The sequence below is a fragment of the Salvia hispanica genome, chromosome 6 (assembly GCF_029641045.1).
Source record: "Salvia hispanica isolate PSC_SH4W2 chromosome 6, Shi_PSC_v1, whole genome shotgun sequence".
Classification (NCBI taxonomy): Eukaryota; Viridiplantae; Streptophyta; class Magnoliopsida; order Lamiales; family Lamiaceae; genus Salvia; species Salvia hispanica.
Window position 1 is genome coordinate 28,786,368 of NC_142697.1, and position 18,875 is coordinate 28,805,242.

The 18,875-nt window shown below is 38.3% G+C and overlaps 2 protein-coding genes across 2 annotated transcripts; one reads left to right on the forward strand and one right to left on the reverse strand.

The window, feature by feature from the left end:
* The first annotated feature begins 12,476 nt into the window (after nt 1-12,476).
* Nucleotides 12,477-15,289, forward strand: LOC125203784 (glycosyltransferase BC10-like). Its single transcript, XM_048102227.2, has 3 exons — nt 12,477-12,840; nt 13,269-13,845; nt 14,434-15,289. The coding sequence occupies exons 2-3, from the start codon at nt 13,318-13,320 to the stop codon at nt 15,070-15,072; spliced, it is 1,167 nt and encodes a 388-aa protein (XP_047958184.1). The 5' UTR covers nt 12,477-12,840; nt 13,269-13,317; the 3' UTR covers nt 15,073-15,289.
* Nucleotides 15,290-15,596: 307 nt separating this feature from the next.
* On the reverse strand, nt 15,597-18,313 carry LOC125207659 (IAA-amino acid hydrolase ILR1-like 4). Its single transcript, XM_048107093.2, has 5 exons — nt 17,785-18,313; nt 17,514-17,639; nt 16,646-16,960; nt 16,398-16,526; nt 15,597-16,329 (listed from the first exon to the last, which is right to left on the reverse strand). The coding sequence occupies exons 1-5, from the start codon at nt 18,142-18,144 to the stop codon at nt 15,919-15,921; spliced, it is 1,341 nt and encodes a 446-aa protein (XP_047963050.1). The 5' UTR covers nt 18,145-18,313; the 3' UTR covers nt 15,597-15,918.
* Between the last annotated feature and the right edge of the window lie 562 nt (nt 18,314-18,875).

Sequence of the window (18,875 nt, forward strand, 5' to 3'; positions counted from 1 at the left end):
CTCCATCATTAGAAAATGTAAGACTTCCCAAACGGAAGCTGAAGTAGGTAACATCAGGTTAGCAACTAACATCCCAATATTGGGTACCGGCCTTGAACTTATAGGATTCAGCTGACCTGATATGGTCCATTTTTTTAATACCTTCTGTATTATACCCTCTACTTTCAGATCATATGAATCATGAGTCGTACGTTTCAGTATTTGGTAAAACTCGCCGACTCCGGTTCGACCAGCTCCTTCAAGCCACAAGGTTGCCATGGATTTATCTCTCGAGGCACAATATGGGCTTGATAAATTCGTATTATCCATAACAATGCCTGTTGCGAGTAGAATCCTTGCCCGTGCAATATCTCAGTGGGAGTCTTCGCAAAATTTTCAGCAATTGAATTCAGGAAAGCTAGAAGGGCTTCATCGTAGTCCCCAGGATCAAACTGAAATCTGCTCTCATCAGATCGTATACTTTGAGTAGTTAACTCATCTTGCCGTGCAGTTGATATATCAAGAATTGCAACATCACCTAGCTGAAGTCCAACCACCTTTAAATTCTTGAAACCAACTTCATAAATCCATTTGACTCCAAGTGCAACATCAACCAATATATCATATTGCAAAGATTTCATTGATGAGTACAAATTCTCCATCTCCAAAAATTTAGTTGAAATATAGATTGAATCTTCCAAGGCTTCATCCAGGCTCTCCTCCAAGTTCCTTTTGAAGGTTTGAACTACATTAATAACCAAATTCTTCTTAAAAAACAAAGTGACTCCATGTAATAACTTGGCACTCTTCTCTGCGAACCTTGATAACTGTCTTGTTCCATAAACCTGTCTATTGAACAGTCTACCTTCGCAGTTTTTCTCCTCTGGATAGCAGATTCTGACTGACCAAGGATCAACAATACACAGTCTACCTTCGCAGTTTTTCTCCTCTGGATAGCAGATTCTGACTGACCAAGGATCAACAATACAGTCTTCTTCTTTGTAGTCCTCGACAGTGGCTCAATTGATGATTGATAAATTGCAGATTTATGTGCCTGCAACACCTCGCCAACATCCTCAACCTGCCCTGCCCGAAGATCGTGCTTGTTCTTATTCAGCGGCAAAACAGGGGGCTCGTCAACGCGTCCATGGATTCCCAAACACGGCGTGTCACTGCGAGGTGGGATCAACCGAGCATCGGGGTCGAGCATTGTTGAACGATTACTAATAATTGCATCATCACCGCCATTGGAGATGACCATGTTTCTAGGGGTATCCTCTGTTGAATTAATGTGGCCTTTATTCTTTGGGCTTGGTTTATTTGTGTCTGGGCTGATATTCTTATTGGACTTAGCCCAGAAGCCCAATCTCTTAGTAAGGGCAGCTGGATGGCTGCCACGTGTCTCCTCCACCCGGATTGAGTCTGCTGGCCGTTGGATTGAGGGATGGTGTGTTATGTGAGAGGAGAGCCGTGTGTTTCCTATTACTCTCATTCTTTACACTCTCTCTCTTAGAAACTCTCTGCCTTCTCTCTTCGATCTGCGATTGCGTTTGCCTGTTGATTCTTTGAGAATCTTCACCATTCTTGTGTGGATATTCAAGTGTGGTGGTGTTTTGAAGGCAACTGCTTCGGTTGCTTGTTGTGTGAGAACTAGGGTTTCTGTTCTGAGGCGTTCTAGTGACTTAATCCGGTGGAAAGGAGTGGTGTGGTGAAGGTATCAACGCTGTGAGGGTAGACTCCAGTTGATTCATCGTTGCTCCCTTGGATTTGATTTCTAGTAGAATAGATCTGGCTATGTGGCGGGCTCTGAGCCATACTTTGTGATCTATTCTTGTTCAGTTCCTCTTTTTGTGTGATTTACTTGTATTTGATCCGAGAGGATCTTGTGTTGTAAATCTAACACGTTTCTTGAGTGTGCAGGTACTCCAAGAAGTCAAGGTTCCTCAAGAACCCTAGATAGTTCTTGTTACTGTAATTGTAATAGTAGTAAGGGCTCCTTTGTTGTAACTTGTACCCATATCAGTCGCGTGGTTGGAGTTTGACTGAGCTCCCTTAATGAAGAACAAAGAGGTCTTGGTAATTAGTGAATCCGACCCTAATCTGATCCCTACAATGGTATCAGAGCCACGGGGGGATTAGGGCGGCACGCCAAGTCGCATAAGGAGGTGGGCAAGTGGAATCCTCCTTCGAGTGAGGGTTCGCTCTGGTAAATTGGCTTTATCTCCTGGTTTCTTTATTTTTTTTTATTTTTTTCGTTTAGTGCCACTATAGGCTTGGGATCTTGTTTTCTGGTAGATAGTCTCTGGCAAAGACTTAGGTCTTTCTGTGCTTTCTGTGTTTTTTTCTGTGTTGCTTCCGCTGGTTCTTGTGCTCTGTGATCTTGTGATCTCATTTTACTTGACCACCAAGCACCTATACTGCCCAAGTGACCCCCTGCGCCCTCCACAAGTGAGTGATTGCGAGCTGGGATAGCCTTGGCCAGTGTTGCTCGTGACAGTCAAGGATTTGAGGTCCTTTCTGTTGTGTGAAAGCTGTGTACCTGTTCCTGTGTTTGCTGGTGGATGTCTGTGTGTTCTCAGGTGTGTAAGTTTGTGTGTTTTAGCCTTGCCTCCTGTGTTCTTGCAAAACTTGTTGTAATAATGTCTCAGCCTGTGAGTTTGGTTCCTTATAATGGTAAAAATGATTTTGCTATTTGGAAACAGAAAATGAAGTGTGTTTTAATTCAACAAAAAGTTTTCAAAGTTGTTGATGACTCCTTACCTGAGGATACTGCTCAGGATAGGAAAGATGAAATGAATGAGTTGGCTAGGGCCACTATTGTGTTAAATTTGTCTGATTCTGTGATTAGAAAAGTTGATCATGTTGAATCTGCTTCTGAAATGTGGAAATTGCTTGATACTTTGTTTACTGAAACCTCTATATCCTCAAGGATGTATTTGCTTGAAAAATTGTTTAAGTTTAAGCTTGATCTTACTAAGGATATAGATGATAATGTTGATAGGTTTCAGAAGCTTGTTCAGGATATTAAAAGATCTGGTGACACCACAATAGATGCTTACACTAGTATTGCCCTAATGAATGCCATTCCTGACTCTTATAGTGATGTTAAAGCTGCCATTAAGTATGGCAGAGACTCTGCTCCTCTAGATTTAATTGTTAGCTCCCTAAAATCTAAGGAACTTGAACTTAGGGAAAGAGCTGCTGATAAGAATGTCTATAACAAAGTTCTTAATGTTAGAGGTAGGTCTAAAACCAGAGGGGGAAATGAATCAGGTAGTGGTTCTAACTCAGGTAATAATGGCAAGAAAAAGTATAGATCTAGGTCCAGAAGTAAGGATCCTAAGACCTATAGGAAGTGTTTTAACTGTGAGGATGTTGGGCACTATAAAAAGGAGTGCACTAAACCTAAAAAGAATAAATTCCAGAATAATAATTCCCAGGTTGAACCTCTTGTCAATGTGGCTACCTATGATAACATGAATGATTCTGTGTTCATGGTGCATGATCTGCCTCTTGTGAATGCTTCTCCTGCTTGCCCCTTTACTACTAATGAATGGTTATGTGACTCTGGGTGTACTTATCATGTGAGTCCTTTCAAGGAAGTGTAATCTGAGCTAAAACCTGTAACTAAAACTTTTGTGTCAATGGCTGATGACAAGAAATGTGAAATTCTTGGTATTGGCACTGTGTGTTTGAAGTTTGATAATGGTTATGTGCTTAACTTGAAGGATGTGAGATATGTTCCAGATCTGTGTTATAACCTTATGTCTTGTACTGCTCTTGAAAATGAGGGTCTGGGGGGAAAGTGGGGAGAAGGCTGCATGAAAATCTGCAAAGGATCTATGTGTCTGTTCAAAGCTAACAAAAAATGTGGTTTATATGTCTGTACTGCTGTGCCTCTTTCATGTGAAAAAGCTTATGCCAATGTTGTTAAAAATGATAGAACCATGCTGTGGCATAATAGGCTTGGTCACATGAGTGCTAAAGGTCTAAGTATTCTGAAAAAGCATGCCATCCTGTCTGATAATGATGTCCAAAGTGAGTTGCCCTTTTGTGATTCTTGTGTGCTGGGTAAACAGCATAGGGTTTCATTCCCTACTACTCCTGCACCTGCTAATATAAGTAAATGCATTCTGGAATACTTGCATATGGATGTTTGGGGTCCTGCTTCTGTGTCTTCTCACTCTGGTTGTGTATACTTCTTATCTGTGATTGATGATTTTTCAAGAAAAGTTTGGTGTTTTTTGATGAGACACAAGTCTGATGTCTTTGAAAAGCTTAAAACTTGGAAAATCTTGATAGAAACTCAAACTGGTAAGAAAATTAAGGCTATTAGAACTGATAATGGTCTGGAGTTCTGCAATAATCAGATGGATGACTTATGTGATGGTTTTGGAATTAAAAGACATAAAACTGTGCCATATACTCCCCAGCAAAATGGGGTTGCTGAAAGAATGAATAGAACTCTTCTTGAAAAAGTAAGATGCATGCTATCTAAGTCTGGTTTGTCTAAAAAATTTTGGGGTGAGGCCTTATTAACTGCTACTTATTTGGTGAATAGGTCTCCTTCTGTGCCCTTGGTTGGTCAGTGTCCTGAATATGTGTTCTATGGAAAACCTCTTAATTTTTCTCACCTAAGGGTCTTTGGCTGCTCTGCTTTTGTGCATCACAAGTCTGATAAACTTGAGCCTAGGTCTAGGAAAGGTGTTTTCCTAGGGTACCCTGAGGGTGTTAAAGGTTATAGGGTCTGGCTTAGGGATGAACCTGGGTTTAAGGTCATCATAAGCAGAGATGTAGTCTTCAATGAAGATGAATTCCCCTGCTTAAGATTGACAAGTACCCCAGATCCCATAGATGTGGACAATGAGCCTCTTAGTGAGGTGGAGTCCACAGACTCACTCACTGCTGTGAAGCCTCTCAATGATGCTTCAAGTGAGGTGGAGCAGTCCTTCTGGAACACCTATCCAGCCTATATGCCTGATGAGACACCTAATGAAGGACACCAAAATGATGTTCAAAATGATGTGACTTCTCAAAATGTTTGTGACAATCTGCCTGATATGCATGATAGTCCTGCTAGAAATTTTCCTCCTGTCCCTGTTCAAAATGTGATTAATAGCCCTGCTGGTATTCAGAATGCCATTGAAGTTTCTAACTTACAGGATTATGTGCTTGCTAGAGATAGAGCTAGAAGAACTAATGTTAAGAAACCTGTTAAGTATGATGGCTTTGTGGGTTTAGTTGCTCTTATAAACTTAGCTTTCAATGTTCATGAGTCAGATGGGGATGAACCCCAAACTTACAAGCAAGCTACTAAATCTAAATTTTGGAGTCAGTGGCATAAAGCCATGGTGGAGGAAATGCACTCTTTAAAAATTAACCTTACTTGGATTCTTGTACCTTTGCCTCCTGGTGTATCTGTGGTTGATTGCAGGTGGCTTTATAAATTGAAAAATGAGGTGGAGGGCCTTAGGTACAAGGCTAGACTAGTGGCAAAAGGCTTTACCCAACAAGAGGGGGTAGATTATACAGAGATTTTTGCCCCTGTTGTTAAATTTACCACTGTGAGATTAATGCTTGCCTTATGTGCTCATTTTAATTGGGAATTAAAACAGATGGATGTTAAGACTGCCTTCTTGCATGGTGAGTTAGATAAACCTATTTACATGAAACAACCTGAAGGCTTTGTTGACCCCAAATTTCCTAATCATGTGTGTTTATTGAAGAAGGCCCTATATGGTTTGAAGCAATCTCCCAGGCAGTGGAACATCAAGTTCAATAATTGTATGCATAAGTTAGGCTTTGTTAGAAGTACCTTTGATGCATGCTTGTATATTAAAGATCTTGCTTCAGTTCCTGTGTTTCTGTTGTTATATGTGGATGATATGCTTATTATGGGACCTTGTTTGAAAACTATTAAGGCTGTGCAATCTTCTCTGAGTGATAACTTTGATATGAAAGACTTGGGAGATGCTCAGAAAATTCTTGGCATATGCATTGTGAGAGATAGGAAACAATGTTCTCTTGTTCTGCATCAGGAACCTTATGTGTATAAAGTGTTGAAGAAATTTAACATGTTTGATGCTAAGCCTGCTTCTGTTCCCCTTGCTGCTCATTTTATGTTGAGTAAAGATATGTGCCCTAAGTCTCAGCTTGATATTGATGCCATGAAGAAAGTCCCTTATGCTAATGCTATTGGATCAGTGATGTACTTGATGGTCAGCACTAGGCCTGACATTGCCTATGCTGTGTCTTGCCTTAGTAGATATATGGCAAATCCTGGTTCTGTTCATTGGGAGGCTTTGAAGTGGCTTCTAAGATATCTTAAGCACACTGCCAAGTATGGGCTGTGTTACTCTAAATGTGATGATGGTGTTTTACTAACTGGTTTTGTGAATTCCAACTATGCTAATGACAGAGATAAGAGGAAGTCAACTACCTCCTATGTGTTTACTGTTTGCAGGTCATGTGTTAGTTGGAAATCACAGCTGCAGCATATTGTGGCCTTGTCTACTACTGAGTCAGAATATATTGCTATCACTGAGGCAATGAAAGAAGCTGTTTGGTTAAAGGGAGTTCTCTCTGAACTTAAGTTTGTGAATGAAACTCCTACTGTGTTTTCTGATTCTCAATCTGCTATTCAGTTGTGTAAAAACCCTGTTTTTCATGATAGGACAAAACATATTGATGTGAGATTTCATTACATTAGAGATATTGTTGAGAAAGGTGAAATTTTTCTACAAAAGGTGCACACTGACAAAAACCCTGCTGATATGGGGACTAAATGCTTGCCTGTTGATAAATTGCTCACTTGCATTAGGATTTTGCATTTTGATTGTGGTTAGCATGTGCATGTCCCGGGGGTAAGTCCTAAGTGACTCTGTGAGCCTTGGCTCTTTGAGATCACTAAGGCATGAAAGACCTACAAGACTAGTTGATTTACTAGTAGGTGATCTTCTTGTAATCTTGTTAGGCAATGCTTTGGTTATTTCCTTGACTAATGAGCATTAATGCTCTTTGGTGTCAGGATCTAACCTTGTGGGCTGTGATGAAAATGCCTAAGCTTTTAGTCCATGATTGGTTTTCTAGAATAAAAGTCCAAGGTGGAGTATGTTGAATTAATGTGGCCTATATTCTTTGGGCTTGGTTTATTTGTGTTTGGGCTGATATTCTTATTGGACTTAGCCCAGAAGCCCAATCTCTTAGTAAGGGCAGCTGGATGGCTGCCACGTGTCTCCTCCACCCGGATTGAGTCTGCTGGCCGTTGGATTGAGGGTTGGTGTGTTATGTGAGAGGAGAGCCGTGTGTTTCCTATTACTCTCATTCTTTACACTCTCTCTCTTAGAAACTCTCTGCCTTCTCTCTTCGATCTGCGATTGCGTTTGCCTGTTGATTCTTTGAGAATCTTCACCATTCTTGTGTGGATATTCAAGTGTGGTGGTGTTTTGAAGGCAACTGCTTCGGTTGCTTGTTGTGTGAGAACTAGGGTTTCTGTTCTGAGGCGTTCTAGTGACTTAATCCGGTGGAAAGGAGTGGTGTGGTGAAGGTATCAACGCTGTGAGGGTAGACTCAGTTGATTCATCGTTGCTCCCTTGGATTTGATTTCTAGTAGAATAGATCTGGCTATGTGGCGGGCTCTGAGCCATACTTTGTGATCTATTCTTGTTCAGTTCCTCTTTTTGTGTGATTTACTTGTATTTGATCCGAGAGGATCTTGTGTTGTAAATTTAACACGTTTCTTGAGTGTGCAGGTACTCCAAGAAGTCAAGGTTCCTCAAGAACCCTAGATAGTTCTTGTTACTGTAATTGTAATAGTAGTAAGGGCTCCTTTGTTGTAACTTGTACCCATATCAGTCGCGTGGTTGGAGTTTGACTGAGCTCCCTTAATGAAGAACAAAGAGGTCTTGGTAATTAGTGAATCCGACCCTAATCTGATCCCTACATCCTCACCACTATTTGTCTTGTCAGTGACGAAGTTCTTCTCTATTGCAGCGAGTATTCCGGTGGTGACGCAACATAAGACAGGCCCGGATCGGATGGGCGCAACCCCCACGATTGTTTGGTGGGCAGCTGCTGACGACCGTTCGATGGGTGAGTGATCGAATGCAACGATGGCTGCCAATCCTGGTCTCCCTGTTGGTGAGAGGGCGTAAGGGGTAAATAGACCTCTGAATTGTATTGCGGTGCACCATAAGGCAGTCCCGGATCGGGTGGGCGCAACTCCCACGATTGTTTGGGGGGAAGCTGTTGCCACTCCATGTAACTGTGCTGTCGCGGCTGTTGAATGGACGAATTGAAGCTCACATAGGGCTGTTGTCCATATGCCTCAGTTGGCGGCTGTTGGTCGCCAATGGCGTCAAATCTCTTGTTTAATCTGTTGCAGATAGCCATTATCCGGTCACATAGGGAAGATAGATAGATTTCTTCGTTGGAAGTCATTGATGGACGATGAGATCGAAGTGAAAGCAAGCACCAATTGTTAAGGATGAAGTTCCTTAACTCAGATAATTTGCGTCGAACGTCGCGGAAGCTATTGCCCGACAATCACTCCGGCGTCAAATTTAGGGATAAAAGGTAGTCGCCGAAGCTTTGCCGGTCGATCAAACCAAGAACGATATGATAAAAGCGTAAAGATAAAATAAAAGGAAGATTGATATTTTTGAATGCTTGAGAATAATACAATGACTCACATTTATAAGACTAATACCCTAATACCTAACTTAGTGACCAAGCAAATAATCATAAGCAAATAAGGAAAGATATGGAAAATAATTGATAGACAAATTAATAGAGATATGGAGATATCTCGTATCAGGGTGTGTTACGATGACACAAATTTTCAAGTGACAACGTACCACCAATCTCGTGTTGCTACGTGGTACGTTATCCAGCAATATTCATTAGTAGGCGTTTTAGATGGATTTATAGATTGCATGATATTAATAGGTGGATTGCAGTTTTTGTCCGAAAATCTAATAATAAAAGTGAAAAAACACCTAAAACGAACAAGTGATATAGTTTGGGGAAAGCAAAAGATATTTTACAAGTATAGGGACTACAAAAATTCGTTGCTGAAAGTATAGAGCCTCAAAATAAAATCCAGGTTTACTCTTACAAATATAACAACATTATTAACCTGCGTGGCTGCATCCTCGAATTATGTGACAGATTTTATAAGTTTGTCGTATGTATTCATAAAGACCAATACCACATGCATGAAAGAGCATCTCTACGACTACGAGATCACGTGACTGTGATTAAAATATAGCTAGTGAAATTTATTCGATTTATGCTTAGCTAGCTAGCTAGTGCGCCTACAATAAAATAGGAGTATGCATTTATATATAGTGGGTCGATCTTATCTTGCTATTTATTTTAGCTCTACGGTTAGTTAGGTTCATTTTCTCATTTAACTTCATGAAAATAATTGAGACTTCATAATATTTCAAAATTTTAAAAGTCATACTATAACATAAAGAACTGATCAAATTACATGAAAAATACTAACATTTGTTAAAATTTTGTGATTTTAGAGACCAATATCCCTTTAAATTATTGAGAGGTCTAATATATTCACAATGCTATTGATACATTTTAATTATTTAAAGATATAAAAAATAATGATCAATTTTTCATGATTTTATGAGAACTAAACATATGATAAAAGTTTTATAAGTTTGTCGTAGTCCGAGCTGATGTACGAAAATTACACATTAAACAAATATCCTAGGAAAAAAGTATAAGAAAGAAACACCCTCATTGAAAAATGAAATAAATTAAAGTTCAATTGGTCTTATATTAAACATAATTTAGTGTACGGGATCGCATCTTTTCATTATATTATGATCCAAAGTATAAATATTTCTCGTGAATTTGATTCCTTTAGTCGGAAATTAATGACAGATATTAGAATAATTCACGGAAAATAATAAAGACAAAAAACCATGTGCTTGTGTTTCGACATTGAAAACGTGTGCAAATTAGTACTAGGTAGTTTTTCCAATGAATAAAGGTGATTGTGGGTACATGATGCACTTAAAATTTAAATAAAATTATATTAATTTATGAATCAATTTTATTATTAATTATATTATACTATTATCAATTTTAAGAAAAACCCACCTATATTCTAAGCTTATTTGCAAATATTTATGCAATATTAAATAAGTAGTTAATCTTTACTTGAAAATATAAATAATTTAACTAACAAAAAGGATAAATTGTGCACCCGATATTAAGTTTAAGCGTGAAATTTGTTCAACGAAATGCTTCAAAGGAAGTGTTTGGGTATAGAGACAACGAAATGGGCCTTAAATTGCCCAAGTGTTTCGGAATGAACTTCGTTTTGACCCAATAAAAAAGAAAAAACAGTAAAAAGCTCAAATAAAAGAAGTAGATTAATGAAAATTAATTATAATAAGCTGAATGCTGGTTATTGACCAAATGAATTGGCACATAGAAATTCATTTCGAAAAAGGCGTTATCTTTATTTAAATCAATAAGTTTAATTTTAACTTAACTGCTTACGAGATTCCGGTTCGAGCATTTCATCGAACAATTTCTGGGCTAGGATGTGACTAAGCAGTATTACACGCAAGTGGACGTAATCCCGATTTGATGGTAACATCTTTTTCAAGAAATAGAATCTGAGAGAAGAAATAATCGGATAGGAACCAACTAACGACAGAATCTGTGAACCTGTATATGTTGAGCGTAGAACTTGTTCGATAAAATGCTTCAAAAGAATTGTGTATTGTATTGAGGGAGTCCGTAATGGGCCATAATTGCTTTAGTTCATAATGGGCCTTAAATTGCCTTAGTCTATAATGGGCCTGAATACTAATTTCCATAATGGGTCGCACTCTTGACAATTCATCAGTGTCTTTTTTCCTATTTCACTGTTCATCAGATTAATTAACTTTTATCGGGCAAAACCTTTTAACTACTCCCTCCGTTTTTTCACAGTTGAGTCGTTTTTCTATTTCAGGAAGTTTCTTCATAATTGAATCATTTCCATATATGGTAACTTTTTTCTCTTTCTTACTTTATTCTCTCTACTTTATTATACTTTATTCTCCCTACCTTTTTCCTCTCTCTTATTTTTTTATCTATTTATTTAACACACCCAACATTTATTTCTAAAACTTCGTGCCAAAAAGCTCCGCCTCAACTATGAAGAAACAGAAGAAGTATATAATTTCGATTATCTACTAGCACTATTTTTACTATTTTTTCTCTCTAGTTCTCTAATACGTTACCATTTTTGTTATAAACACTCGGATCATCTCCAAATTTTTTAGTTTTGGAAAGCATAGAGGAGAGAGTATTAACTTTCATAAAAGTTTAAGATTAATTAATATAGATTATAGAGTGATCTAAATGAGTAAATAACAAATTTGTCCTAGTCAAGTACTATATCATTGTTTTACGTCACTTATACCAGAATGTGACGGGCCAATAGTATTTTTCATTGGAACATAGTGGATGATAGAGCTCAATATTATTGGATGAGTAAAATTTTAATCTTTCTTTGTTCCAAATTACTTACTATTTCATTTTAGCACAATAATTAATAAATAAATATTTAATATTTTTAATGAACAAAGAATAAATATTTTCAAATTCTCTTCAATCATGCGAATTTAGCTCACAAAATTTTGCAAATTTTACATATTATTTTTATTAGAAATTTAAAATATAAATAGTTTATGCAAATTTTATTAAATTATTCAATAAATTTTAATTGAGTGTACATCTTATACTCCTTCCGTCCCCAAAGTGTATGAACAATAGATTCAACACAAATTTTAATAAATAAGGGGAAAAGTAAGAGACATAGAGAAAGAGTAGTGGGAATAATGTTAGTAGAAAGTAAGGTTCATATTATTGTAATTATAATGATATAAGTTTTTAATGGTAATGATATAAGTTATAAATAAAATGATGTGTAGGGTAGTATGTTGTTTGAATTTTTTAATATTAGAAAGTTATACTCCCTCCGTTCCATAGTAATAGGGGTGTTTTTCCATTTTCGTCTGTTCCATAGTAATAGAGTCATTTCCCTTTTTTACTAGTCAACACGTTTTTCCACAGCTACTTTACTCTCTCTTACTTTTTTCTATCTTCATCTCTCTACCTTTTTCATTTTTTACTTTATTCTCTCTTTAGTTAACTCACCTAACACAATTTTTCTTAATCTCCGTGCCGAAAATTTTTGCCTCCATTACTATGGAACGGAGGGAGTACTAGAGATGGACGAAAAAGAAAATAGTTCATACTCTTTGGAGACGGAGGAAGTATATATAATTATAAAAAAATAATTTATTAAGTATAGTTTGTGGTTATTGATGAAAATAAAAATTAGTGTCATGAATATTCATGAAAAAATTAATGCGAAATCACATGGATTTGCCGAGGATAAATAAATGCAAAATCTTTGTTTTCCCTACAATCGAAATGGTTTGAATTAAATAAATGCAAAATCTTTGTTGCCTAAAATTCAAATTTCCGACAAATCACTCAACAACACCTTAAACATGTCCTAGATTCTTCTTCTACTCCTCATCTTCCACCCTCTCTCTCTCTCTCATATTCAAGTCGTAGAGTGTTAGCCCAAGACATCGGTTTCATTTCAATCTCGAAACGTTGCATCTTGATGAATCATTAATTAGATTTCTTGACCACTCGCTCCAAATTTATTGAATGGCCACAGCATAAAAAACCTCACTTTTTGCTGCTGCAGAGCTCCAAATCGTCTTACTTTTCTTCATTCGCGACTTTGTCAACAAAATCAGCTGCAAAATCTTATCTTTTTGAAGCATTTTGGCTCTGCAATATTGCAAGCTCAGAACTTCTCTTTTGGTAAGTATACTTTACCTTTTTGCTTATTTGCTGATGTTTTCTGATTCTGATTTGTGTTAGATTTTTTTGATTGAATCTATAATTTTGTCAATTACATACATATGATATGAAATGCTGAATCTTTACTGATTTGTTCTTAGCTAATTGCTCTTGATTAGAAAGTGCTTTTAATTATTCAAGGCTGTGATTTTACTTTTTTGTAATTAGGGCTGATTTTGCGAAGGCAAGAGCAATTGCTAGTTCTTCAATTAAGGATGCTATCAAAATCTGGTCTTTTTAAAAAAGCATTTCTAATTCCAAATTTCTTGCCTTTTGGATTCTGTATAAAAAGATGTTATGCTGAATCTCTAGTTATTTATTCTTTGCTAATTGCTCTTGTATAGAATGTGCTTTTGATTATTCAAGGTTGTGATTTTATTTTTGTGCAGGTGCCTTACCTTAAATTAGGGTTGATTTTACCCAATTGTTGAATTGAAGATGCTACCAAAAGTGGGAAGTTCTAGTTTGTTGGAGGAAGGGAAAGAGTCTAGTGTTAGAGCCACAAACCAATCTCACCGCCCTTTCCCACTGCGTCTACTTCAGTTTCTCTTGCTCTTACTGGGATTAGGAATACTCGTTTCGTTTCTCAGTATGTACGCCAGCCGGCATCTCAAGTTGCAGAACGATGCTCCCGTGATTCACTCGAGTTTCCAGCCCTGTGTCGAAGAGCCATTGAGCCTAAGAAGCTGGATTAGACCTCCTGCTAACCTTTTGCACAAGATGAATGACACGGAGCTCTTTTGGCGAGCGTCGTTTGTGCCCAAGATTAAAAAGTACCCCTTCAAACGAACGCCCAAGATTGCATTCATGTTCTTGGCCAAAGGCAACTTGCCTCTTGCACCTCTTTGGGAGAGGTTTTTTAAGGGGAACGAGAAGCTGTACTCGATCCATGTTCATTCGTTGCCTTCCTATCAGCCGGATTTTCAACGCACATCAGTTTTTTATGGCAGGCACATTCCGAGCCAGGTATGATCTCATCAAAATCTGATTTTTGGTTCGAATATTTCCTGTTTTTTTGCTGAGATACATGCTAATTAGACTCTATTCTCTAATAAATCAATTTTTGATAGTTAGAGTGAAAATGAAACAAGTTCCTATAATGAACAATTAAACCTAATGGAAGTTGGCGTTATACAAAGTTGGGTTTTTTCTACATTTTCTGACCAATATAGATCAATGTGTATATAACAGAATAAAATCTTTTATCAGCACACAATTTTCCTTTAGTTCTTGCAATAAGAAGTACCGGAACTGCAGCTCGATGGCCCTTATAGTTCTAAGAGTAGTTTCGAACCAGGATTTCTCGTTGATCCGTTATACATTGCTGAATATGCTTGTCCAGAAATGTCAATTAGTATAGTCTTAAGAAGTAGTAATTGATGAATTTTCTCATTGTCATTCTTACAATTGGTTTCAGGTAATTAACGTATTTTACTCTATTATGCACCACTAAGCTACGAAGAGGCTTGAGGTCTCGGTCTCAGTATAGATGATGTAGCAAACACTTTGTTAGATTGACTCTGTTGATTCATATCCCTGCTTTTGTTTCTTTAGGCTGTTGAGTGGGGAAGGATGAGTATGTGCGACGCCGAGAGGCGTCTCCTCGCCAACGCTCTGCTCGACATCTCCAACGAGTGGTTCGTCCTTCTCTCAGAGGCCTGCATTCCTCTCCAGAGCTTCAGCATTGTCTACCGCTACATATCCCGATCCCGGTCCAGCTTCATGGGCGCGTTCGACGAGCCCGGCCCCTACGGCCGAGGCCGCTACAACCGCAACATGTCGCCCCTGATCAACCTCACCGACTGGCGGAAAGGCTCCCAGTGGTTCGAGGTCAACCGGAAACTGGCCGTAGACGTCGTCGCCGACACCACGTACTACCCCTCGTTCGAGCAGTTCTGCCGGCCGTCCTGCTACGTGGACGAGCACTACTTCCCGACAATGCTGAGCATCAAGTCTCCTCATCTGCTGGCGAACAGGAGCCTCACGTGGGTCGACTGGTCGAGGGGCGGGGCCCACCCAGCGACGTTCGGGAAAGCCGACCTAACGGCGGAGTTCTTCAAGAAGATCTCTGAAGGTCAGCCATGCTTGTACAATAACCAGCCTACTTCAGTGTGTTTCCTATTTGCTAGGAAAATTGCCCCTAGTGCTTTGGATCATTTATTAGAAAACTCTTCCAAATTCTTTGGGTATTGAGAGAATATTATTTTGTGACTCCATTTTTTTGATATTTTTAGATATAGGAGAGGATTATAGATGTGAGATTTAAATCAATAATCTAGCATGATTCTAGCTGAGATTATTTGTATTTTTGTCTTCTTGTAGTGAAATCATAGCATAGAGAGAGAATGATTTTAATGTTATGTTGTTTTGCCATTCTATCTAGTTTGAATGAGGATTTGAAATTATCATCTTTGTTGTTGTTTTTATTGCAATCTTTGTATTCTATTCAACAAAATAAATTAATATTTCTGTGGAGTATAATTCACATAAGAGAGTTGCATTTTATTTATTTTTTTGGCAAAAGACAATGTAAGAAAATTAAATTTATTTTGATTGAACACCTTGATTAATTCACTTTTATGAACTTTTTTCAAGTTTATTGTTCCCTAAATATCAATTTCTACATGAACTTTTTCTAAGTTGGTTTCTTGACTAAATATCAATAATCAATATTTACATGAACTGAACAGATCATCTTTGAAGTAATTATGAACCAATAAGGAAACGTCTTACCAACTATAAGTTGCTAGTTGGTTGCATTTATTTGTATCATGTTATCCATGGTTTCTTTTCTCAGTCTATACATTTTTTGAATTCATAATTAGAAAACCATGGCTCTGGTCCAATACAAGCCTAACCACAAATTTTATGCATCAACTAATCAAACACTCCTAATATCACAAATTTACACAATGAGGACTCAATCAAGGCTATATATCTTGCATCTTCTACACTTGCTCAGGATTATTGAAAAGATGTTACCTGCATTATTCGAGCCGAAAACTCAGACCGAGATTGTCTACGACTCATCGACATAGATCACAGCTCATCGTGGCGGTGTCCATTACCGGTAGGATTTCCCGTCTGGCTCTCAAGAAGGTACCTAACAGCCAGTGACGCGTGTAGGGCAGCGCCAACAGGAAGCGCGTCCTCGTTGAAATTGTAGTAGGGTGAGTGCAGCAGAGCTGACCGTTCCTGTGCTGCCTCGTCTTTTGTTCCGAGTATAAAGAAGTAACCGGGTATCCTCTCCTGGTAAAAGGAGAAATCCTCTGCTCCCATCACAGGATTGTAATCTGTAACTTTGGAAATGCCAAGCATGTCGACTGCAACTCGTTGGAAGTGTTTGTGGAGCTCTTTGTCATTCACGGTAGGGGGATACATGGGCAAGTCTTCGTTGTTGAAGGTGACGGTCGCGTTGCATCTTTGCACAGCAGCTTGCCCGACAATGACCTGCGATTTCAGACACAAACAATGACCGCGGAACGGATGGAGATGAAAAGAAACGCCCGACACGTTACCTCCTCGATTCTCTGCTTCAGATACAGTAAGCTCTTCACTGAAAAGGCACGAAACGTGCCACCAATGGCAACCGAGTCCGGTATGACATTGAATGCGCCTCCTCCTTGGAATTTAGCAACTGTAACCACCTGTTGAGACGACTCTTGTGTTAAACGGGATCATGGAATCTGAAGCTGGCGTTTGAGAGAATGTTGGAAGGTGAAACCAAACATTCAATTCACGCACATAGGAATCAGCTAGAGAGTACCTGAGAGTCGAGAGGATCAGATTCCCGGGAGACGAGCTGTTGTAAGCTGACTATCACATTTGAAGCAGCTAATATGGGGTCGATTGCCTGCTGAGGAATGGCTGCGTGGCCGCCTTTTCCGCTTATCTCAGCTTGAAACCTGCCACTGCCAGCAGCGAGCGGACCAGGCCTGCACGCCACCTGACCGAGAGGCACAAGAGGGTCGTTATGCAGGCCGAATATTGCCTGGACATTATCGATAGATCCAGATTCGATCATCTTCTTTGCTCCTCCACCTCCTTCTTCAGCTGGTTGGAAAACAAGAACAACAGTTCCCTGTGGCCTCCAAGTAGATCAACAGAACTAACGAACATCAGAATGCCAGAAGCAAGAATTCGAGCTCAATTCATATACAGATGCACAAGTTCTCTACTCGATTAACCTTCACCCCTTCTTTCTATGTTATACAGATCATCTTAAGAACATGCAATAGCAAATGAACAAAGACGAGATATACATGATTCGGTCAAAACCTACATCCACAGGAAGAAGGTAACAATACACATTGATTCACAATCCAAGACTTTACAAGAAGAATACAATCCACAAGATCAAGAAAGTAGAACTCTCACTATCTAACATAAAACCCCTCAAAATCTCGACTGATGTCTCACGCTTATAGCTCACCTATCTAAGCTCGGTATATCGACTTTTCTATGTCTATTTGAACCACATCACATCCATAATTGATAGATTATAACAACTATCACAAAATGCATCCATAATTTCTAGATTCAATTCATCTAGAAATAGATCCTTTCACCTAATGAACACTACTCCACATAACAGAGAAAACTATCAAACTGCAAATCAATCAAAGAGCAAAAACCTTCAACAAATGGTGATGCTCTTGAAGAATCCTCGCAGCTCCAAGAAGCATTGTAACATGACCATCATGCCCACAGGCATGCATCTTCCCGTCATTTTTACTCTTGTACTCAGATTCCACCATTTCCTACAAAATAAACCACCAAAAGTTCAATCTTTACCTGTGTGATCTCCCAAAACTTCAATCTTTAACTGTGTGATCTCCCAAAAATTCACTTTAACCATTCAACCTAAAATAATCCACCAAAAAAAAAAGTCAAAGATGGGCAAACCTGCATAGCAAGTGCATCCATGTCTGCCCTAATTGCAACAAAAGGGGGCTGCCCTGAACCGACAAATCCAAGCAAACCAGTTCCAGCAACAGGGTGCTTACATGAAATCCCCATATTCTCAAGCTCTTGCTTGATTAGATTACTGGTCTCGAATTCTTGATAGGCAAGCTCCGGATTCTGGTGTATTTTTCTCCTAATTCTCACCATCCAATCAAAGGTCTCGGCTTTTTTGGCGAAGTTGAGGAAATTTTGGGGGATTTCGGAGAGCTCTTTTGGAGTTGGATTCGAGTCTGCTGAAGTGGGTTTGTAGAAAAACAAGGAAGCAATGCAAATCAAGAAAGCCCATCTGGAGTAACTCATGGCTGTTTGATTCTTGTTTCTTGATAAAAAAGGAGTCTTTACGCCCTCCAACGATATGTAGAGAAGATGGGAGTGTGGAGTGTTTAACCGAACTTAAAATTGCTTGATTAAGGCATTAGCTGATGCTTCTTAGTCTTCTTTCTGCCACTCCATCTTTGGCAAAAAACAATAAATATTGTATAGTGCGGTGTTGTAGCTTTCATCACTTTTTAAATTAAAATATTTATTGAAACTCAAGTATATTTTGTACAGGCAACAAATATTTAATACTGTACGTTGTAATAATACTAGAACAGACACAACAAAATCATGTGCATCTATAGCTCGGCACGACAATTAATGCACGTGCGTCAAATAGTTCAATAAATTTAGGCTAAGATTTGACTTAGATATAGAATGGCTTGGAAGAAAACTTTGCGTAGGAAAAACAAGGTTTTCATCGGCATATATTAGAGTTATTTTTCATGTACATAATTAGTACTTCTTCTATTCTTTGTTAATGAGTCATTTTTCTATTTCAGAAAATTCTAAGATAATTGAATATCAATCAAAAATCCATTTTATCATTTGGAGTGTCCTAAATAAAGTCCCACTTTTTAAATAGAATTCACATTCCACAAAATCATTCAACTCACATTTTTTTATTTTTTATAAAACTACTAGTTTAAAAATAACTCAGAATTCAACTAAATATGAGAAAATGTGATTTTAAAAGAATTTGTAAATTTGAT